Raw genomic sequence first — 24,756 nt, 5'->3', positions numbered from 1 at the left:
TATTAAATCTGCTTTATTTTTAGTTCAGTATTTTTAAATTCCAAGGAACAATTAAGCATGTCAAGTGTAACTGAAAACATCTACAAAAGAACAATGCTTTTTTTCTCCATTAACATAAAGAAAACTGATACTCTGACTGCTTTGTAAGTAAGATGCCCCTATCAGGATTGTCAATTGTAGGGATCTAAATAAATCTACTCTATCCATACATCTTTTTTTGAAAAAAAGAGCTAGAAATAGAGAATATTAGTCACCTTTTTTCTTTCTTTCTTTCTTTTTCCTCTTTTAGTGCAACCCAGGGCCTTGAGCCTGCACTTAACCCCTGAGCTTCAGAGCTGTACCTCCAGCCCTAAGTTGCCTGTTTTTAAAATGTGTCTTTTATGTGACTTGGAAAACTTCAAAGAATTAAACATTTCAGGAGTTTTGTACTCCTATATAATTTCTAATTGCATAGATGATACTTTTTTGTTGACCAGTGGAATAATTTTGAAGTGTATTAAAAATTCCATATTTTTTTTTTTTTTCCCTTTCTTTTTTTTGTAGCGCTGGAGATTGAACCCAAGATCTTGTGCTTGCAAGGCAAGCACTCTACCTACTGAACTATCTCTCCAGCCCCCAAAATTCCATTTTAGAAAATGTAATCAGAAAACCATTGTCTTTAATATAAGAAGTTTGTGTAATGGTGTACTTCTGAGAGTGAATAAGGAGAAGTATATCCCATTATAAAACATGGTGTCTGGAAAATACAAATGGAACTATACAGTTGACTGTATGTTTTTGCTAATTTTCACCTCCAGTCTCTTTGTCATTGAAGTGCATTGCTATTGGAGTTCATTGTAACAGTTCTTTGCTAGTATCTTTTGGTTCATGTTCTTTATATCTAAGCAGTATAATACATTACATTTATTTAAAAATTTTTTTAAAAAATGAATCCCCATCTTAGGTGTCTAAGGCAGTCTGTCCTGAGCCCTTCCCATCTTTCTGGTTCAGTTTCATTTCAGATAAAACCTAATTTCAGCCTGAAGTTGAAATTTGTTTTCAATTTTATCTTAGCACAGTTACGTTTTCTATTGTTTGTGCTTTTATTGCACGAGCTGCAAATGATACACGCACTTAATTCTTACACTCCAACTTAGGTATAATTTCTGAGAACTTAGCTTTAATTTTTGCTAGTTTCTTGCTTGGTCTCTACAGTTTACTGCTTGTCAAATTCAGTCCCTTTCTCTGGCTCAAAAATGTTTTTACTAAACTGCTACTGTCTCTTCTATTCAGTGCCTATGTATCTTTTTTCTGTTCATTTGCATGTCTTAATTGATAGGAACAATTCAAATACCTTATATGCCCTACAGAATAAGATGGGTTTTCAAAGACAAGTAACTGCATAAAGGAACAGGGAATAGCAATAAAGCCTTGATGTCTGGTGATAGGTCAGAAGGGCCAAGTTATTTGAGGAAGGAATGGGAAGAAATCAGAGGTAGAAAGTTGTATATCAGGGAGGAATATTTATATGTGTATTTATATAAGATTTTATTTCTGAATTACTGAGGGGAATATGAAGGAAATCTGTATGGTTCATATTTTGGTACCATATTTCCTCAAAAGAACCTGGTAACTTTTAACAAATCGATATTGCCATTATCTGGGACATATTTAATAACTTGAATTTACATATTCCTTTACATTTTTGAGTACTTAAACATTTATTCTTTCTTATGGGATCTTCATCTTACCCCATTTTGTAGGTAAAATAATTTGTCTTTTTCTGGTTCATTTAGCTTTGTATATAAATCAGTCAGACAATCTAAATTTTTAATTTGGAGATACTTTTCTTGACTTTTAATCACTACTAACACATTTTGTTTTGATAGCTGTCTTCTGGTGAAGACACTGGATTAGTAACTGATCACCGACAATGCCAGGAAAACTCGGGAGCTATAGACATTCATACTTATCCAAATTAAATGCTCATTTTTTTCATTTTTGATTGAAATTCTTATTAACTTTTGAAATTTTGTATAGTTATATAAAACTGCCAACAATACTCTTCACCTATCACATAATATCTTTTCTGAGCGGTGTCTCTTTTTTTCTCCAGGCTAAATAAAGATAGACACAATTATTTATTTTCCCTTCCACATGGAAATCTTGGCAGATTTTTAGGAGCAGATGCAAGGCCTGGCTCTGGGAGTGGAGAGGAATTTTTGAGAAGTATTCTTTAGATAGATGTAAAGAATTTCTAAGCCTGAGTAATTTTCTTTTTCTAATTAACATGTGTGTGTTGGGAGTCAGATTATAAATCCAGTTTCACTATTATTTTCAAATAGTAGTAGAATTTGAAAAATAATATGGGTCATTTTTTTATTTAAATGAAATTCTGTCTCCATGTTTTTTTGGCATTTGTTTTCTGGTCATGACTTTCAGTTCTTTTCTCATTTTATCCTTTTTTATATGTGAACTTTCAACCAGCACGTTCAGAATACTTTAAATGACCATGTAAGTTTCAGTAACTATTATATATTACTTCACTTATGAAATGGAACATGACATTTCCTGATTGCAATTTTATAGACTTTTTTAGAAATAAAAATTTTAGAAAAAAGTGCTTTTTACCAAGCACATGTCCCCAGTTTTTAAAATATCTCATTGGCCGGTGGCTCATAGTACGATAGTTTCCCTCTTTTGGCAAGGTTAGTATAACTTTCAGCCTAAGTTGCTAGAAATATATATGCTAACCACATCACATAAACTTACAGAGTATGGTTTCTATATAGCATAGTTTCTATAGAACAATAAGAATTGACCTGTGGATTTGAACTGATATCATTTAAAAATAGCATTGAGACCCTTCATTTACAGTCACTAAAAAGAACACTAACTTCTTTACCCTATGAAGTACCCATTGAATACCCATTGATGTATTTGCCATTCCTACCTTCCATAGTAAAACCATAAGGTTAGCCTATATTTTTGAAAATAGTAGATCAACTCAGTCTCTGCTTTTTGGTTAACATTTCTGAAAAAATTTTTCATGAAAGTTAATGAAAACTGGGATTCATTTGCCAGAGATAAGCACAAATTCAACTTAGAATGCCTTCATTTAAGATTATGGTGTACCTAATGCTGAAAATGTCATTCAGCATTTTTACAATCAGTAGTTGTCATTGAATACTAGTTTTAAATGATAATCTTATTTTGACATACATAGTCTGGTCTCTTACTCATAAATTATATATACAGGTTTGATTATTGTTATAGATATATCTCTGGGACATAGATGTCAATAATAATCTGAATTTTATTCTTAAAGAACCAATTATTTTTTTGAAATATTATTAAAATTGAAGCTAATGAACTTAAATACGTATATCTTCTCATATACATGAACCTATCATTGGGGGCCTAGAACAATCTCTCCCATTGTAGGAAATAATAGGAGCACATACTTTATATATTTCATTATCTTAAGGAGAAGTATCTAACCAGATTTAGAAATGACAGTATACTACTTGTTGGATTCCTTTTTATTTAAATGAACTTCCTAATTTGTTTTACTTTCTTTTCCAGATCTTTTTGTTGTATCTGTGATTATTTTGTATGTTTTCATATTATTCATCATGTTGCATCCAGTTGCTTCTATTGACCAGGTTCTTCAGGTAAGACTTAAGCACATCATTTATTACTTGTCTCGTAGTTGACAATAACTGGTGTAATTGACAGTGTCACTTAAATATTACATGGAATTTAAATAACTGAATGAAACTTGGATGTTTGCTGGAAGGCCTTAAGATCTGTCCCCCTTCTCTGCTTTCCTAGTTACCAAGAAAGAGACTAAACTCTCCATTTCTTTTTTCCTCTATTCTAAGATATAATTTAGAGTAACCTAAAGATACTGCAAAACAAATAAAGAACATAATTGAAGTAGCAGCTTTGATTGACAATACATGTTCAGTCTGCTTCTGGTTCCATTTCCCTTTGTCAGACAAATGTTCCTTGATCTTTAAAGACAAAAAAGCCTTGATCCCAATATTTTCTTACTTTTCCATCCTTAATACTATTTTTTGAATGATCTATATGTGTTCTTTCTTGTTTGCTGGTCATTTAGTTCTTTTAAAAACTTTATGAATGATGACATGCTTCTTTATAGAAAAGAAAACACACATAGATTTAAGTTGTAAAGCATCATAAAAAGTTAGTAAATAAAATAAAACCATCATCCAGCCTAAAAATAGGTAATGTCACCAATCAAAGATGTTTGTGTACTTTTCTTCAAATACCGAGGGAACCTATATTCTACTTTTTTCTCCTTATTCTCCTATTTTTCATTGTGTACTTACTATACATGTATGTGGTCATAAACATAGCTTTGCTTGCTTTCAACTTTATGAAAATATTTTGCTTATTGTATTTTTGTGACTTTCCCCCATAAATATTGTTTCTAAGATTGACCCTATTAAATGTATTTCATTTTCACTATGTAGTGTTCCATTGTAGGATACTGCAATTCACTTTTCCTTTCTCTGTAGACAAAGAGTTGGGTTGTTTTAGTCTTTTCTTTTATTAACAGTACTGTTGTCTCTCTTAGTGTATTAAGGTAAGTAATGATGCATCAAAGAGCTGGTACAAGCAACAAGGGAATGGTACAGTGCTGTAGAGAATTTAAGACAGTAATAAAACCCACCAAAAGTCTATCTACGTTTAAATCTTACCATGCGCTGATAATTCCAAATAATGTCAGTGATATACACTTTTTCCACTGCTACCTATCCTAGCCCTACAATATTACTAGAGACAAAGAGATTCTTTGGTGAATTCTAGTATAATTTGAGTGCCTACTCTTCCACTTTCTAAGGTGTGCCAAGTCGCTTTCCAAAATGATTGGATCAATTTATACTTCTATGATGTGTGAGATCCTGTTGTTCCACATCATTGCCAACTAACTAATCTGTCGTCTACCCCTGCCAGTCTACAGAGTTTTCCCTTACCAAGGCCATTAACAACCTTCTTACTGGCTGAGTCTAATGGACTTGTGCCCTTAACATCCCCCAACTCCAGTGTCACTGAACTCCCCAGCACTGATGTCCTATGTAACCATGTCATTATTCTTGAGGCCTTTGTCCCTTGAAGTTTGTGATGCTCTATTCCCTTCTGGCCCTTTCATGCCTCTGTGGCTCCTTCTTCTGAGTTTCCATTTTGGTTCTACCCCTCCTTCTATCCCTTAAACATAATGGTCTTCACCTTTGTGATTTTATGGTTCTTTTAACTCTGATTTCTCTCAGTCTCACTGGTAGTCATAGCTTCATCCATAGTTGCCAACTGTATGTTATAGACTCCCTGTTTTTTGTTTGTTGTTGTTTTTTTTTTGTATTGTGGTTGAACCCAGAGATGCCCTACCACTGAGCCACATCCTCCAGGCCTTTTTTACTTTTTATCTTGAGGCATTTTTTTAAAATTTAGAGTCAGGGTCTCACTAAGTTGCCAAGGCTGGCCTTTAGCTTGAGATTCTCCTGCCTGTGCCTCCTGAGCTGCTGGGACTACAGGTGTCCTCCACCACACCTGGCAAGACTCGATACCTTTATACCCCAAGCTTAGGTCTCACTATTGAACTTTAGATCCAAATAGACACTTATATATTGATTATTACTTACATGCTTAATCCAGCAGTTCCCCAAATTCAACATTTTAAAAACTAAGCTTACTGTGTTCTTCTTCTTCCACGCTGCTTCTTTCTTTTTTCTTGGTATCACCATTTATCCAAGTTGGAAGTAAGTGTGTATGTGTCTGTCTGTCTGTGCTAGTCATTTCCTGTTTTCATAGCCAGTCAGTTGTTAGTTTTAGTTTCCTTCTTCTGAAAATAGCTCTGTCTTTACTCTAGTCCCATTTGCCACCACTCTAGTCTGAACTCTAGTAACTCTTACCTGGATCATTTTACCCGTCTCCTTCCCTCAGTCCCTTCTTAATGAATGGAGCAGTATTTTTCTAAAGTGTAGCATCTAGCATAGTATCTTAGGTATTCAATAATATGTTTTTGTTGACTAACAGGTGGATATATTAAAAAGGTTTTTTTTTTTTTGCTTTTATTTTTTGGGCCTTAGAAATTAGTCAGTTTTTAGTATGGTTCAGTAGTGTGTACCTGTAGTCCCAGCTACTCAGGAGGCTCAGGCAGGAGGATCACTTGAGTCTAGGAGTTCAAGAGTAGCTTGAGCAATATAGCAAAACACAAACACACACACACACACACTGTCCCTGCATAAAGAAACCACAAATAGAAATGAATTGCATTTCAAAGTGAGAACTTCATTATATTTCTTAAATTGATTAGTAGAATTCTTTTATAAATTTTATTTACAGTAATGTGTGATTTGACCATTATTTCATTATAAGATTAGTGTTTGCCTCAGTGTTAGAAGACAGGTTTTTATTTTAAAAATAAGGACTAGTTAGAAGTTTGTTATCTGGTAGAGCCTGGGCTTTCGAGTTTGAGTGAATAGGATTTGATGCCAAGTTCATTCACTTAGTATTATTATTAACCTTGAATTATTTAAAATATTAGCATCTGAAAGATACAGTAAAAACTTTGTGCCGTTCATTGGTGAGGGTTAAGTGGAAAATGTGTATATAGGTGTTTGGTATATAATAGAAATTCAGTAAATGCAGAAATTATGATATAATGTCAACTAGATACAACAACTTTAAAATTTTTTGTCTTACAGATAGTGTGTGTACCATATCAGTGGCGTATAACTATGCTCATCATTGTTCTTGTCAATGCCCTTGTGTCTATCATGGTGGAGGTAAGCACTTCAGCTAGTGAAATGGCTATCTTGTTGGTTTACATTCTTTGGTGGTTTAATGGTAAGTGGGGGAAATAGTACAGGTAACATTGTAGAAGCCCACAGACTGAGTTTCGTTTTAGGCAAATCCATTAGCCTTTTTTTCCCCTGAACTTTTCCTTGAAAAATATGATAATAGTCATATTAAGAGATTTGACTTAGCTACACTCATGCAGATAGTGCATGAGAAACTAGAAGCAAAACTGAATGTTGAATAGAAAGGAGAGTAGTGGTGGCCAGGCAGCACTTGAACTATCCAGCAGCCATAGACTCAGAGTGGGTATATACTATCTTGTGTTCTGTAATGTAAAGTAGAATGCCTCATTTAAGGATGAAAGTCAGTGAGGAGGTTCTCTGGGAAAGGTAGTGACTATTGTAATGAGTTTATTGAAAGTGAAAAATAATGACCATATGAACTTACCTAATTTCAGCATTGGTTATTGGTACGTCCTCCTTGGTATTTACTTTCAAGTGACCTCTAGAAGTCTTAAGTACTCTCTGATTCATTGTATATATTTTCTCTCCTATTATGATTGCCTTTAGGTCAGCATCTCTGAAAGGAGTTAGCAAGTTCTTACTTGCTGCTTATTAATAAACTTTGCTCTACCCTCAGAACTACGGTCAGAATTCACTCCCACCATAGCAATATAAGAAACAGAACAGGGAAATACAGTTGTGATCTTTAAGTTTAGGGGATAGGCTTTTGAATGAAAATTAAGATAATTTGTGGGGAAATGGGTATTTTAGGGATCATAGTTCTAGACTTAGAAATTATGCTCAATTTTAGTTATTTAGCCAACAGATGACTTGGTATTAAATTTGAGATATGATTTGTGTAATGGATATCCTGGTTTAGCTTGCTTGATGGAATGTTTCTACTAAGGATGCTAGAAAGCATGTTTAAGAGAGTATCCAAAACATATACCTTTTCTATAGTATATAATTTCATTTTTTCACTCAAATGTTATTCTTACTGTCTAGCGTATTATTTGTGTTGGATGTGAATTCATGCTTATGTGTAGATATAGACAATAATATTAGATATTCAGTAAAAATAACATTGTTAAGAAAAAGACTTCAAATTAATAAGCATTGTTTTAATACGGATAAGTCCTGAGGTGTCACATAAAAAACACATTTTGTGGAAAATTTTTGTTACATTTTATCAAGAATTTTATGGTTTGTATTTGTTACAAAGGTCCTTTATTCTTTATCCCTTTTTACTAGTGATGCAGCATTGTGTGAATGTTTTTAAAATGTGCATGTTAAAAAAGAATGACTTAGTCATTTTTAATTCTTAACTCACTGGAATATCTCTCAGAGCTTCTTCCTTGACATGGTCCTTTGGAAAGTTGTGTTCAATCGAGACAGACAAGGAGAATATCGCTTCACCACCACCACACAGCCACCACAGGTTGGAAATAGCAGTTACTATCAATTCTTCACGTATATCTTGGCTCTTCCAATGTGTACTCTGTGTTCTCAAGGGTATTCTGTGTATATCGCTTTAGACTTTCTCTGCCTGGCATTTCATTTTATTTCCTTTTCTCTCTCTCTCTCATTTTAATTATACAGAATAATGGGTTACATTGTGGCATTTTCATACATGCAAATAACACTTGGATCATATTCTCCCCACCCCCATTTAGCATCTTAGGAAAAACATGATACTTTTCTTTCTGTGTCTGTCTTGTTTCACCTAACATTATGATCTTCAGTTATATCCATTTTCCTGCAAATGTCATGATTTCATTTTTGTAGCTGAATGATACTCCATTGCATACCTGTGTGCATATATATATATGAAATATGTGCTCAGTGGAATATTATATATATATATGTCACATGCACACACATACGTATGTATCACATTTTCTTTGTCATTGATGGCCATCTATGCCAGTTCCATAACTTGGATATTGTGAATTGTTGGACATTTCAGAAAACTAATGGCAAAAAACATTTGTAATATGCTTTTCAGGGCTTTAGAAGTTGCATTAGTCTCTTCTTTTCCAGTCCTAAGCCTCTGTGTGTAAAGGTCTTGTCCTCAAAGATATGAGTTAATTTTTCCATTTCTGTCTGCTTTACATTTTATGTTTACATGAGTCCCACTGGAAGTTAAAAGAGATTCATATAAACAGAGTTTTGAAATAAAAATGATTCTACCTGGATCAGAGTCCAAAGGGCAAATTTTTGAGGAATCATTTCTGATTTCTTATTAATCATTGCACCTTAATTTTGTCTGGCTTTTTGGCTTTCCCCAACATGTGTGTCTCTTCATTCAGAAAACACTGTTCATTTTTATGCAAGCCATGGTTAGGACTTGTGGGGTCAGTGAAATAGCTTATTTAAAAGGGTTATCATAGCCCTGTGGCAAAAAGAAGAGAGAACCAGATAAATAAAACCCATTTCCTAGTGTTAGGGTGTAAAAAGTATAGCTCTTAATAGAAAATACAGATTAGAATTACTTTTCAAACTGCTATCATTGAATCAAAGCTTTGTGAGCCAACCTTTTTGAGGCTAGAGAACTAGACAGTATAAAATCTCACCTCTTATTATCTTATATAGGTGAGTAGTGTGCTTCACAAATGTGAGTTGTGTCTTCACTCACCCTTGAGCAATAGGGAAGTTTGCAGAGCTCAAGAGAACTCCCTTGCAGAGTTCAGGGGTCTCCCTGGACAAGAATTTTAGCCTTCCAGTTTTGACTTTGGTCACTCACTGATTTTAGCAACCTTTTACTTAAGTGGCAACTTGTTGAACTGTATTTTGGCAGTTAAGCAAGCTTCATGTCCAGGAATAGTATCATAAGATTGCTGTATAAAAGGTCCTATAGAATACCATTTTCATTTTCTAGTGCTGTATGATGAATAGTGATAGTTCTGAAATGATGGGATAAGTCTGTAGTCAGCATCAGTTAATTTTTCTCAAAGCACCATAATACCCATTATTCCTGTAGTGGGTATGCCCAGAGCTGTACTTGGGGCTCAAGTATAGGGGCTAAATGTCTGTTCCTGTATGCTTTTCCTTTGTATTATTTCAGAGATTTATGTTTGGCTCATATCACTAGTATCTGTGTGAAATATTTATTTCGGCAAAGTTTTTACTGGGATTTTAGGCACCATACCTGACTGCCCTCCTTATTTTTAAGAGTTTGTGTCTTAGGTGAAGTTTTACCTCTAAAATGCTCAGGATTACTCCTAAGTGGACAAGAATTTTGGCATTTCAGTTCTGTGGTCATGATTAAGAAATTACTTTTTAAATTGGCTTTAGAAAAGAGTTCTTATAATTCTTAGCACAGAATGATATACTTTGTTTGGACAGTTCTGTGTGTAATGTGATTTCACTGTTTATATTTGTGATCCATCAAGAGCTAATTAATCATATTAGTTTATGGTTCTCAGTAAGGGGTGATGTTCTCCCTGGGGAACATCCAGCAGTGTTTGGGGACATTTTTGTCACAATTGAGGGAGGGAGGGTGCTACTGGCTTATCAAGTGAATAGAAGCCAGGGTGCTGCTAGATAAATAGGACGGAGCACAAGACAACCCTGTCCAAGATGTCAGTAGTGCTGAGGTTGAAAAACCCTGCTGTAAGGTGAAAAGGAAAGTAAAGATGAGCATGACTAGCCACTTAGAAGACTTCTGTGATGCTGCAATTCTTCCTTGTCATATAGGTGGGGGATCATTGAGTTGGGTTGAAAGTTTTCAAAGCCATAAACCCCAAACTAGGGCTTCAGGCTGTAGGTGGTAAAACCGGGAAGTAAAGAACCTTACCTGGAAATCTCTAGTAACTGGATTTGAAATACCTGGGGATCTATAGGGCACTGTATAACACCTCCAAGATCCTCCCAGATTTATTTCTACCTGCATTTTATACATAAAGAAACCGTAGGCAACTTGCCAAAGTTATGCATCAATGAGTGGTAGAGTTCAGAGTTGAAACCAGGGTTTCTAATTTTAAGAGTAGTCCTTTTTCAACACTTTACCACGCTGCCTCACATACATCAGTTATGGAACCATAGAGATGAAAACTAATGTAAGAATCAAATGACAAAATAAAGACAAACAATAGCTACTATTACACCTCCTTTGTGGTAGACATATCATACCCTTATGGTAAGGCATTTTGTAAGCACTAATTGTTACAGCAGTCTTAAGAGACAGGAATATCTTTAGTGTAGTGCTTGTATTCCATTTTTACCAGATGAAGAAACAGTGTTAGAACTGGAATTCAAATTCAGATTAATCAGATCCAGGACCATCGTATTTTTTTTTTTTACCACAAAGCCTCTATCCTTTAAAGACCAGATAAATTTAGAGGTGTTTTTTTACAGGACATTTCACTTGGCTCACTGATTATTCATGCAGTTAACCGCATTTAGTTATAGGAAGTAAAATTTTTACACTTTATTTTCTTTAGTGATTCTTATTGATGAACAATTGCCTCAGTAACTGTCTGTTGAATCAAATTGAAAACTAAGTTGAATCATTTGCAAATAATTAAATCTAAAGCTATTATGTAGCTATATATATGTATTTTCCCTATAATGTTCTTTAGCAGTTCCAGGTATTCATACTTACTCTCTTACGAAAAAGTTTCTTGACATATCAGTGATTTTCAAGCAAGGGTATTGATTGGAAGTGCCTTGGACTAATTGCAGGTCTTTGTTGGAGATATCCTTCATGTTTAGTTTTCCATAGTTTTACTCCTCTGTGCAGTCTGTTCACTTTAGAAGTATTTGTGCCTATGTATGTCTAATAAAACTGAGGCCACTTAATAGTAGATACAGAATTAGGATCATCCTGTCATGTAATTCAATCCCACTGAGGCTAAGTGCCTGACTTGTTTTCTTTTTTGGTGAAAAAAATCCAAGTGCTAACTGTAGTCTTTAAACCACTTAGGATATTATTTGAACTTATTTAGATAGGATGCTAATTCTGATTATTTTGAAAATTGGTGTGGAAGATTCTTATGAAAACCACAGTACCATTAGACCATCTTTCCCCCTTTAAGCATGGCTTTATATTTTATGTGCTACTTATAAAAACATTTCCTAAAGATTGCCAAGAGTAAACTGGCAGTTGAGTTCTAGAATGAACAGCTTGAAATGGTCTAAGAAGCAGGAGAATTGTAGCTGTCTATATATCTTTGGGAAGTTCTTCATGTTTTCTCTGCCAAACTGTGGTGGTAGTACCCTCTTTTTTTTCTGTGAGTGAATAAAGCTGGTCACTTAACATTCCTTTCAGAAATAACAGAGATCCAGCTGATATAGCTGCTGTTTTCTCCTACTTCAGGGATTTGGGTACTGGATATTTGGGAGAGACCTAAGTGTTTGTGCACCTCTGCAGTGCTCTGCCTCATTGCCTTTGTGTTGTACCGTGCTTGCCTTCCTCCTTGACAGCCTCTCTCCCCTGACTGATTCACATTCCAGCATGCCTGTGGCACCTTTTTTTCCCTTTTCCAGTGTTTGAGGATGTATGTGGTATGTTCATGTTTGTTATCTAACAAACCTATGCTTGCATATACTGTGTTTTATATGTATGATATTTGGGGGAGGATAAGGGTACAGAAATAAGAAGTTTCTAATTATGGTGATGGAGAATCCTTGGTGTTCCTTGACTTGATCTGAAAAAAAAAAAAAAAAAAAAGACAAAACAAATGTGCATTGTTTTTTTGTGGTGCTGGGGATTGAACCCAGAGCCTTGGGCATGCTAAGCAAGCACTCTACCAATTCAACTGTATCCCCAGCCCCTACACATTGTTTCTCTCTCTCTCTTTTTTTTTTTTTTTTTTTTTTTGTGGTGCTGAGGATTGAACCCAGGGCCTTGTGCTTGTGAGGCAAGCGCTCTACCAACTGAGCTATATTCCTAGCCCTGGACATCGTTTTTAATAAGGATGTAAGGATTTTAAAAAATAAATAAACCTTTTAGCCAGCAGTCAACGTGAACCTTCATCTGTGATCCTTTAACAATGCTACTTGCTATAAAATAAAATATGACAACTTACATATTGATTTAGGAACAGTGATCTTTCCTACATTTGGATTGAAGAGTTTAAACACTTTGGGAAAAGAATAAAATCCAAGTAGTGAACTATCATCCTTCAGATTAAATACTAAGTTTGTTATTTATGTTCCTACACGGGAAAGGAGCTTTACCTGTTACTTGGATCACCTGAAGAATCCTATACATAGTAACTAGTAACTTTTCTATCCTAATGCTGAATATTTTCCTGTGATTTTTTTTTTAAGGGAATGATAGTATAATGACTTTCCTAGTTATGATGATAATTGAGACTCCTAAATGAATATTCTTCAAATCTTTTTTTTCCCCCAGAATGTTAGACAGCTTATCTGTGACCACAGTTTTGCCTTTAAATCTTTGGTAGAAGATTTAAAGCTTAGGATACTTTTGACAAATTAAACTAGAAGACTTTTAAATTTGAAAGCAATGAATTTTTATCATGCTGTTAGTAGTATCCTGGAGAAGAGGGAAGGAGTAGTAGTTCCTGATGGTCATCTCAGTAAGTTGAGAAAGACCTCTCAAGTGAATGTGTGAAACTCTTTTCAGAGCTTTCATTTTAAAGCATTTTTTCTGCTCTCCCTTGACCAGTTTATAAACGTGTTTCACATCTACATTATAGCAAATTTGCCTTTCTTCATCATGAGGTTTTGGATGCTCACATTAGAATATGCATCTCAGTTATTCTTCCTTCTTGTGGGATTACTTCAATTTGAGATTAGAGCCTAATACATATTGCCTGGGTTATTGACAAGGATTGTTTATCTAAGGTCACATTCATTAATAACACCAGGATTGATCAGAAGGATTTTAATGGTGGCAGAGTATTAATGAAATAATACTAAGAAAAGTACTTGTTTTATACATTTCTATGTCTCTCTTTCAAGTTGTGGAGCACCAAGGGAAACCTTATAAAGTGGGAGTGTTTTTGTATTAGTGGGTAATGTGGTTTTTAAAAGATGGTGATTGATGTTAAACCCGATCTCTAAGTCCTAATTTTGACCTAACAATAATTCCTTCATACTTCATGTTTTGAAAACTGATATTAACAGTAACAATGATATTTTCTACTGCTTTCTTCCAAAAATGATTAGATGGCTAAGTTGCTGAGAGCAGCAGGGAAAAGAGAGTTTGGGATAGCATACGAGGATTTCCAAATTAAACATTAAAAATGTTTTCTCGTTCTCAATATTTTAAACTTATTCTTAATGTATCAGAAACTTTGTTACAGAATACAGATCTCCAAGTTATTTTAAAAATTGGATCAGCACATAGAAGAATAATACATGAAACTAAATAAAGTGAAATAAACGACATTGATAACCAAAAAATTTACTCTTAAGAACATATGTTCCTAAATAATGAAAGCTGACTTTTTTTTTAACATGGATTTAAAAATTTTTTTCATTATTCCTAGAAGTCATATCCTCTTATTTTTCTGTGCCAATGTGTGCTTTAGCAAACCTGTATACAACAACAAACCCTTAATCAACTAGGGTGTTCTCCTCCCCCGCCCCCTTGTTTTCCTAGGAGTCGGTGGATCGGTGGGGAAAATGCTGCTTGTCCTGGGCCCAGGGATGTAGAAAGAAGATGCCAAAGGCAAAGTACATGTATCTGGCACAGGAGCTATTGTTTGATCCAGAGTGGCCACCAAAACCTCAGACAACGACAGAAGCTAAAGCTTTAGTGAAGGAGAATGGATCATGTCAGATCATCACCATAACATAGCAATGACTTAGTCTCAGTGGTATGATAATAGCAGTATTTGAGAGAATGTGATTTTAGGATTTTTTGGTCCTGTGTGTCAGTGTGGCACTCTTTCAATTTATGCCCTTTCTTGTAGTATCTGATTTAAGAGCTTTGTTTAAAACAAAACAAACTGCAAAAAGGTATTGACCTCATCGTTAAATTAACTATCATTCCGTCTATATCTTCATTCAGTAACCAAATATATACACTTAATTTTGATTGTTACCCTCAGTGATGCTCTTTATATTGGGTACAAGAGAAATTTGGTGTTTGGTAGATATTTAGACATTAGCTTTTGGGACTAGTTTGCCTCTTTAAGTTTATTTTCACAACCCTCTTATTAGAAAAAATTTATGTTTATATACAGGGCCTAAGTTTGTGATTGTTAAAAATAAAATGGATGTTAATTAGCCTCTAGTGAAAACAGGCTGAAAGCCTGTTTGATTCCAATATTTCTTCCAAAGAATTCTGTGTAAACATACACCAGTTCCCTTTGATAGCTTAGAATTAGGAGTCGGTTTGTATGGTGTTGGTTATAGAACAACTCAGGTTATTCCCCTGTATGGTTTTATATTTTCTGTACAAACTGCCTGGGTTTTTATTTTTCTAATCAGCAAGGTGCTTCACTGCCTTCTTAAGATGTCCCTCAAAGCTGTTAAGTAGATATTGTTTTATGTCTGGTGTCAGTGGTTTAATTAGTTTGCTTCATTTAAATGTAGTGGAACCTTTTTTTTTTTTTTTTTTTTTTTTACTAGAATAAGATTTCTTTTGGCAGTAAATGTAGATCTGTCTTTCAAACATCTCAATATACCTGGGTTGTTTTTTTCCTTCAGGATTTATATTATTTAAATTTTTTTATTTTCACAAATTTTAATCACCTAAAGACATAGGAGGATAATGAGTTTTGTTTTTTGTGTTAGAATTTTACCTTGAAAGATTTTTTTTTTAAATTAGGTGTATCTCTCATCAATAATAAGGTTTAAAAAATAATGAGTTGGATTTGAATGACTGCTATTTTTTTTCCCAAAGCAAAGTGAACTTGGTGAGAGCTTGTTGTATGCCATTAGGCGGCGCTAGAGGTCAAAGCATTCCTATTTTGCTATAAATGAGTATATCTGGTGTAGCAATATCTGGGAGGGAAAAAAACGAGGAAATAAAGAATAGGTATTCATTGAGCTGTAAGAAATGTAGGAAATTACTTTTCTCCTTTCTGTTTTGCTTGATTAATGTTTAAATTTTTCAGGAATTTTACCTTTAGAATGGATTTATAGGTAGGATCCAGCAGTTTGGCAATGCCCACAGTTAGGACAGACACAGGCAACTGTAAAACACACCCTACTCTATTAAAACAGTATGATATTCTATGTTCTTTCTTAACTAGTCACATACTTGTGCTTTCCACTGATCATTTTTAGCTGATCATTGTTTGCCCAGTAGATATTTACCAATTTACCAAATGTTCCTAGAACCATAGAATTAAATGGTTCGTGTTCTTTATGCTGCAAAGACATGAATGGTGTTTGGTAACTGTAGAAAAATTAAGTTACACTCAGGATCACTGTTATTGCTATTGCCACTGATGATTCTTACAAAAAATATAATCGAAGTTTTCCATCAAAATGTATAATAAGATATTAATACACGTTAGATGATAAGAACAATTGTTCCATGAATGATTCTATGAAGCTATGCATCTTAGACCTCTTGAGCTGTGAATTAGCACTGTTTTCTATAGTTACTTAAATCTCTTGTTTTATAATTTCCATATTCATTTTAAATATACTCAAGTGTTATTCTTTGGTGATTTTTAGAATTATAAATTTTATTCTTTGGTTTAAGTACTGAAGCATATAATTAAAGTAATTGTTAAGTAGCAGATAAAAAATCCAGTTATCAGATTATATTTAACATCTTTAAGAGCATGATCATAAAGAACTATTTTTGACCACGCACACCCCTTTTAACATTTAGAGTTAATAAGGGTTTTATATCTCATCTGTCCATACTGTAATCCAAGGAATGAGGTTTTAGATAGGTGGAAAAGCATTCGTAGGAAGTTAGACTGAACATAAACAGGGTAGGTTATTCAAGTTGAGAATGTATTTGCAGAATGTCTGAATTCAGGTGTGGGTCCTCCTCAGTGCCATAGGTAGACTGAGCCCTCTCTGTAGGTCACCGTTACATAGTAATTTTGGTTTTGAATTTTACATTAAATTATTTGAGTGTATAAAGAACTAAATTTAAAAATCTGTACATATATTATTTTGATGTATTAAGATTGATAAATATTGCTGATTTAAATTTTATTTATGCACATACTTAAAGGACAGAGATGTCCAGGAAGTAATTGTTAAATAATGATATGTAACTTTTTAACTTTTTAAATAAATAACAAGATTTTTAATGTGTGTCTCCCTCAGGGTTGTTTAAATTTTTTCTTTCTCCCTCAAATATAAATAGTGGTAACTATATGTTTTCTATCTTCTAGCACCAACTGCTGTAAAGCAATGCTGCAAATAATGCTTGAATAAAAATGGCTAAGCCGACACAAAATAAAGACTTTTTATAATAGTTTTATAATCCTTAAATTCGAAAACTTTCCAAATTGCACTTGCATTTAAAAACAACTGTTGCAGTTTTTACTCATTTATTTTGTTTCCCATGTTGATGAAAGTACTGCACAGTTTCAAAGGCATGGCAAATAATATATCAGTGTTTATGTGGTTTGTCCCCAAAGCAGCTATAGATAACAACGTCCAGTGAAGAACAAAATGCAGGCTTTAGAAAACATTCTAATATTTCATGCATGTAATTTTGACATATCTGAAAAATAGGTTTTTGTATATTTATGGCGGGAGGTGTTGGGAATTTTCAACAAAGTGGGATGTTAATTTTTGTACAGTCTATGGGCATTTACACATTTTTAATGTATTAAGATTTGGTAATTATGTGCACATGAAATTAATAAAATAATTACTTCCTGTTATGATTTGTGAATTCCCTAAGACCTTGGTTTTTTTAAATAACTTTATATCAGAAATGATACTGCATCTTTATATTTTTAAAATTGTATTGCTGCTCAAGAATGGTACCCTGTCGTCAAAAAGACATACATTCGTAATTGTACATTCAGCATTGTAAATAATTTATGAAATCTTTTTTGATTGAAGCTATTCAAATAAAAAATTTAAATGAATTTTCATATTTTTTCTGTGTCATTATACATTTGTTTTCTTTTGAGCCCTCTCTGGATTAATTTTTATGGTTAATATATTCCTATTTCCTTTCTTAAGATTTTGGGTTTTTTAAAGACAATAAGAACAACATTCCTCGTGTCACTTCAGGCCTGTACCCATCCTAGAAAAGCTCCTCTGTCAGATGCAATGTAGAATCAAATGTTGTGTCAGGAAATCTGAGGGAAGTAGTGAACTATAAGACTAAAGGACCCACAGTCTCTTGGTAGTTAGAAAGATCAAGTCAAAAGCTAGCCATGTAAGACATGGTAAATCTGTAGTGGCATCCATTGGGTGCAGAAAGAACACAAAAGAGTGGAGCATTTAGAATGTGATTAGCTTCATCCCTAAGAGAAAGGGAAATGGAGCAGAGTACCGCCCAATGTGGCATGCAAAGGAAGTGTGACCCGTTTAGGGGTGTGGCTGCTGCCAATGAAACTTTTCTAGTATCACAGTCATATTGTGCCATTTATGGAGAAACTTTCCCTCCTGTCACTCAACTTTCGACAGTAGGACTCAAGTTATATATGGTTTCTGCTTGAAGATAATAGTCATAAAGAACCAGAATATGCCCTCTGAGATAGGGTCCTTTCCCAGATTATATTCTGGGGGAGTCTTTATCCTCAGGATGCAAGGATACTCCCTCTTCCTCTGCAAAGTGCAGAATCACATGCACAACTCTAAGCCTTCCAGTTGCTTTGGGGAGCAGATCCATTTCAGGTAAGGCCTAATATTTCTTTAAAATTAGGCAAGTGTAGGGCTCACTGTATGCATAAGAAATAACATTGGTACAAGAAACAATTTGTGTACAGCTTCACTTGGGAAACATTGTTTTTGCAGATTGGTATTTCAGACAATTCAAAGTCCCAAGTGTTAATTAAAAAAAAATTAAATTTGTTCTAAGTAGTTGTACATGACAATGAATTTTGACACATCATACATAATTGGAGTACAACTTCTCATTCTTCAAGCATTGATTTTTATTAAAAATCATAGAAACAGTAGCTCCTTATTTATGGCTAATCCAGAAATGCTGCCAACAGATTCTAACTGTGCGACCCTAGTTAAGTTCCTTGATCTTTTTGGTGCCTCTGTGTCATTATCCTTGAGGATAATTATGGTACCTAAGATAGGTATTGTCAGGATTGAATGAACATAATATAAAGTGCAGAGAACCATGCATGGCATAAAGTAATGGGTATTAGTATGTGCTCTTAGCCATACTGTAAACAGAGGGTATTCCCTGTTCTTTTTTTAGTGGAGCAAATTGTACTTTGAAAATAGCATAACAAAACGAATCCGATGGGAGTGGGCCCAGACTGCTTTACTTCCTGTTGCAGCCATTGCCAGCCAGTGGTAAATTATAGCCAGCCCTGGTTAAGTAAAGAAGTCAAGAACACAGCCATTTTTCACAATGGTTTCAGCTTTGTTAGGTCTGTGAACCTGGATGTAAGAATGATTAATTAGTTCTCTCCATGTGAAGATTTTAAAACATTGGCTATTCGATAGTTTGAAAACGCTTCATTTCAATGTTTTAAACAGTGAAAATCAATAAAAGAACACGACCAGGTAGTGTAGAATGAACATCTTTCACCACTCAGGCATACCTGCACTGAGAAAAGAAGACGACTTAGTTGCATCTGAGCAAAATTCAAAGGCAGTGGGAATCCTGGTGAAAAGATTGTGCCTGTGCAAGATACAAAGGGTTACAAGATCTGCCAGAAGCGCAAATGTCTTATATGTTGCCTTTTCAGATATGATGAGGAGCATCCTGCTGTGCGCAGTGCTCGGCTTCTTGCATGCCCAGCCTTTCCCCTGCCCACAAGCCTGCAAATGTGCCTTCCGCGACGCCGTGCAGTGTTCTGGCAGCAACGTGGCGCGCATCACGGACCTGGGCTTGCCCACCAACCTCACGCATGTCCTGCTCTTCCGAATGGGCCGCGGAGCCTTGCAAAATAACAGCTTCAGTGGCATGACGGTCCTGCAGCGCTTGATGCTCTCAGACAGCCACATTTCCGATATTGCCCCTGGAACCTTCAATGACTTGATAAAACTGAAAACCCTCAGGCTGTCGAGCAACAAAATCACTCATCTTCCAGGAGCTCTCCTGGATAAGATGGTGCTCCTGGAACAGTTATTCTTGAACCACAATGCACTAAGGGACATTGACCAAAACATGTTTCAGAAACTGGCTAACCTAAAGGAGCTTCTTTTGAATCAAAACGAACTCACTTTTCTTCCTGCTAATCTCTTCACAAATCTGGGGAACCTGAAACTGCTGGATTTATCTGGAAACAACTTGACCCACCTGCCCAAGGGATTGTTCAGAACACAGGTTAAGCTTGAGAAACTTCTGCTCCATTCGAACCAGCTCGTCTCTCTGGATTCGGGGTTGTTCGACAACCTGGAAGCCCTGATTGAGCTGCAGCTCGACAGAAATCGCATCCGTTCCATCGTAGCCGGTGCCTTCGACCGTCTGGGGAACCTGAGGTCCTTGACCCTTTCGAGAAACCACCTGGAGTGCCTGCCCCCCGCACTCTTTCTTCATTCTCACAGCTTGACTCTATTGACCCTGTTCGAGAACCCGCTGGAAGAGCTCCCAGAGGTGCTCTTCGGGGAGATGGCCGGCCTGCAGGAGCTGTGGCTGAACGCCACCCAGCTGCGCACGCTGCCGGCCACCACCTTCCGCAACCTGAGCGGCCTGCGCACCCTAGGGCTGACGCTGAGCCCGCGTCTGAGTGTGCTCCCGCAGGGTACTTTCCAGGGTCTGGCAGAGCTCCGCGTCCTGGCCCTGCACTCCAATGGCCTCGCCTCGCTCCCCGACGCCTTGCTGCGCGGCCTCGGCAGGCTGCGCCAGGTGTCGCTGCGCCACAACAGGTTGCAGGCCCTCCCCCGTGCGCTCTTTCGCAACCTCAGCAGCCTGGAGAAGGTCCAGCTCGACCACAACGAGTTGGAGACTCTGCCTGGCGACCTATTTGGGTCTCTGCCCCGGCTGACGGAAGTCCTGCTGGGGCACAATCCCTGGCTCTGTGACTGTGGCCTGTGGCCATTCCTTGAGTGGCTGCGGCAGCACCCGGGTCTAGTGGGTCGAGATGAGCCACCGAGCTGCCACGGCCCTGTGGAGCGTGCGGGCCTGTCGTTCTGGGCGCTCCTGGAGGGTGACCCATGGTGCCCCAGACCCCGGGGCCCGCCTCCCCGCCCTCTAACCGGGAACGCCCTGGAAGCCTCGGTCCCTTCCTTGCTGTCTAACAGCTCAGAACCTGGGGCGTTGGCCCAGCTGGTGGCCACCGGTGAACGTCAAGATCACAGCCTCTTCTGGGGTCTGTATTTTCTGCTTTTAGTTGCTCAGGCAGTAATAACCGGCATCATTGTGTTTACTATGATTAAAATAGGCGGGCTCTTTCGAAAATTAATCAGAGAGAGGCTCTTGTTTGAGTCAATGGGAAAACCTTGTAATTAAAACGTGACCAGAGTGTTGTCAGATGTGGCTCTGGGGAGAGTCCAGACGGTTGTGCCGTTCTCCTCTTCCTCCTCCCCTCCGCCATCTTTTCCTCTCCTTTTTGTCCCCCTCCTCCTCAACCCTTCTCTTTCCCTCTCCTTAGAACTAACCTTTGCATTTGTGAGTTAGGATGGCTTGCAGGCCTCCGTCTCCTGCTCTTGTGTACACTCCATGGATTGTGATTGGCCCATACTGTCCCACTAGCTCTGCCTGGTGTCTGGTGGAGAGAGGGTTCTTAAATGTTTACTGAGTGAGGCTACATTTCCAGTCAGGGCCTGACTCCCACACACAGCGAGTCTGCTGTAAATGTTGGTGAAATGAATGGATAAAATATACCTGGGATCCGAGTGATGATGGCTTTTCCTGGGAGAAAGGATGGCTTGTCATCTACTTGTATTTGAAAAGCGAAACTCTTCCAGTTTTGTTTTGTTTTGTTTTGTTTTTGGTGCGTGCAGGGACTGAGCTACACCCCCGGTTTCTTTCTTTCCCTTGCCTTTTATCTCTCCCTTCACGTATCTCTCTGAAAGCATCGGACTCCATTCATTCAGCAGATGGTCTCAGGGTAGGCCTCCTCTGTGACAGGTTGAGAAGGAAGAACCCGGAGCCTTCCCTCCAGGAGTGCAGCTCCCAGTGAGAGCGGCCGTTGAGCCCGCCATGACCGAGAAAACAGGAGCTCACTGGGTCACAGTGCCGACTGAGGATGGTCCCTGAGGTGGATTCGGAGAGCCAGTGTGTGTGACTGTGAAGGCTGGGAAACTGCTCAGCATGCTTAGTCACCTCCCCTGAGTTTCCACTTGCTGTGCATCAGTGAAATATGTCATTTGGTTTTCATTTCCTGGAACCGAACACCACCTCATTTCACAAGCATTTATGGAGCAGCAAACACATGACAGGTGTTCATGAATGTAATGATAAGCTTGGGTCCTGGTTTATTATGCTTGTATCACATTCTCATTTATTCTTCCAATTGAAAGCAGTTAAACCCTTGTTGCTTTAATTGAACGTCTGTGCTTGTGAGAGGCACTGGTGGAAACCTGGGCTGGTAAGTTGACAACTGTGGGTTCCGTCCCAGCTCCTCAAGTTACTGCACAGCACCTTGGGCAAGACACCTACACACATTTAAGCCTTGGTTTCCTCATCCCTGACAGGGGATAAAATAGTAACCTGCCTCACAGAGTGCTGTGAGGCTTAAAGGTGATGAAGCATATAAAGACTTAACCCAGTGCCCTGCATACAGTAAATGCTCAATGAATGGCAGTTATTGTAACTCAAGGGTGAGCAATGATTACCACATCACGATGTCTAAAGAAGAGCTTTGAGTTGTGTTTTTCTTTGTGTATAAAAGAAAGAGCAAACTTTCTCAAACTGCAAGTTAAATACCAATCAGTCATTTTCACCTGTGGGTGGTCTCAGGGCTGTGTGGTCTGCTCTGTGCTCACAGCAGAGCTGTGGATCCTTCCAACTGGATATGGAGGAGGAAAAGCTGGATTCTGGCATTTGTAGATGTACTTCTCTTTCAAGGACAAGTGCAGATGTCTCCTTGCCTTGTAGATTCACATGTTCCCCACTGTGTGCTTCTGTATCAGGCCCTGGGCATCCCTTCCACTAGGGTGGGATGCCCAGGGTGTCACTTTAGGGTATCTGTTTAATGTGCCTCTTGCACTATAAACTCCTTAACCAGAGGTGGTCTTATTTTCAAATTTTGAAATTACTGCAGCTGAAAATTCAGACGTTTTTGTTTGTAATTTCCACATCCGCAGAGTGCAGGGGACTCGAACCAGGGCCTCCAGCTTGAGAGGCAGGCACTCTACGAGATGGGCTATATGGCCTGCACTATCAGACGTTTTTGGATGGAATACAGACTGAATTCTAATCACTGTACTCTCAAGGTTCTAGCTCTCAAGCCTCTGTCTCTTCACCTGCGTATGAAGATGATAATGATCCCTATTATTGTTGCAAAGGCAAAATGAGATAATCCCTGTGAGATAGTGGCTGGGGCCCTGGGGCTCAAAAGAAGTTAGCAATTCTGATTATCTCTTTCAGAACTCATTGTGTTCTAGACATTTCTCAGGCCTTTGCATATGTTCATTCATTTGGCAGATATTTATTGAACATTTACTTTGTACCCCTTCTAGATGAAGGGACAGAGCAATAGGTAAAACAGTGTGCACACTTCCATGGGGTTTTGCGTTCTGCTGTCCCTTCCCACTGTAACTGTGATCCAGAACTCTTAGCCATTATCTTCCAATATCCAGAAAAGTATTGAGACAACTTTGAGCACGTTGGCTACTATAAAATGTTTGTACTTGTCTATATTTGCTTCACAATTTTTTTTAACAGAATAAAATACAACAGATAAAGTTGAAGGCTCCTGTATGCATCTCTTCCCTGATTTCATTCTTTTCCTTCTCTCCTGAGAGGTAACCTACTTAATAAGTTTGGTGTTTTGCATCCCTGTGCATGCTTTTATATTTATACTTTGGTTTTGGCAGAGTATTTTGTTGTGGTGGTAGTGGTGGTTTGTTTTGTTTTGTTTTGTTTTGGTTTGCTACATCCTTAGCCATTTCAATTTTTTATTTTGAGACAGGATCTCACTAAGTTGCTTTGAGCCTTGCTAAATTGCTGAGGCTGGCCTTGAACTTATGATCCTCCTGCCTCAGCCTCCCAAATCTCTGGGATTACAGGCATGCACCTCTACACCTGACTTGTTTTTATACTCTTACTCTACGTGTCTACAACCCTTAATTAGCTGAAGGTATTGTGCTTTGCATATTTTCTAAATTTACATAAATGATGCTAATCTGTATATAGCATTCTTGGACTTTTTTCTGAATACTTTTGAGCTATATATTTTTTTCTAAAATACTATTGAGGTCTATGACTTTTTTTGACTCTAGTTCATTCATTTTAATATTACATACTATCTATTGAATGGTTATACCACAAGTTTGTTGTTTTTTTGTTGATAGATACTTAGTACCAGTGTTTTTTTAAAATTTTTGTTTGGCTCCCCATTACTCCACAGCCTCTCAACTCTGCTTTTTAAATTTTGGCCAATCTGATAGATATGAAATAGTGTCTCATTGTTTTCTCTTTTATCTCCCTGGTAAGTCGTGAAGTTGAAGTTGAGGGGTGTGTGGTGTTGCTGAGGTCAAGCCCAGAGCCTTGCACTCTGTCCCTGAGCTACATCCCCAAGATTATTTTTGAATGTTTATTGAACATTCTGCTTTCTTTTTCTGAGAATTACCTGTGCATATGCATTGACCAATTGACAATGGGACATTTTGTCTTCTTCTTGATGATTTGTAGCATTTCTTTACACGTTATAGACACTTAGCTTCTGCAAGTTATATCTTTTGCAATTTTTCTTATTCCATGGTGGTACTTTTTTCCTTTTTTTTTTTTTTCTTTTTTGTGGGGATTGAG

At 37.0% G+C, this 24,756-nt stretch overlaps 2 protein-coding genes across 7 annotated transcripts in view; both read left to right on the top strand.

Moving 5' to 3' along the window:
• Atp13a3 (ATPase 13A3) overlaps positions 1-17,587 on the top strand; it is an 80,305-nt gene extending 62,718 nt beyond the window's left edge. For 5 of the 6 annotated variants that reach the window (XM_047563158.1, XM_047563156.1, XM_047563157.1 and 2 more), the window contains 4 exons: positions 3,565-3,653; positions 6,711-6,791; positions 8,152-8,244; positions 14,380-17,587. In XM_047563158.1, the coding sequence (XP_047419114.1) occupies positions 3,565-3,653; positions 6,711-6,791; positions 8,152-8,244; positions 14,380-14,577 (461 nt within the window). In that variant the 3' untranslated portion in view covers positions 14,578-17,587. The remainder of the gene's footprint in view (positions 1-3,564; positions 3,654-6,710; positions 6,792-8,151; positions 8,245-14,379) is intronic. The other variant, XM_047563159.1, reaches the window with a different exon arrangement.
• A 2,000-nt stretch (positions 17,588-19,587) lies between these two features.
• Positions 19,588-23,645, top strand: Gp5 (glycoprotein V platelet). The gene has a single exon (XM_047564969.1). It carries the CDS (start codon positions 19,588-19,590, stop codon positions 21,289-21,291), a length of 1,704 nt encoding a protein of 567 aa, XP_047420925.1. The 3' UTR covers positions 21,292-23,645.
• Positions 23,646-24,756: the final 1,111 nt, after the last annotated feature.

The sequence above is a fragment of the Sciurus carolinensis genome, chromosome 9 (assembly GCF_902686445.1).
Source record: "Sciurus carolinensis chromosome 9, mSciCar1.2, whole genome shotgun sequence".
Lineage (NCBI taxonomy): Eukaryota > Metazoa > Chordata > Mammalia > Rodentia > Sciuridae > Sciurus > Sciurus carolinensis.
The sequence above is the reverse complement of the archived record's forward strand: the minus strand, read 5'-3'. Positions and strand labels throughout refer to the sequence as shown.

Excerpts from the sequence above, each read along its gene's own strand:
- Gp5 (XM_047564969.1), top strand. The coding sequence starts at position 19,588 with ATGATGAGGAGCATCCTGCTGTGCGCAGTGCTCGGCTTCTTGCATGCC.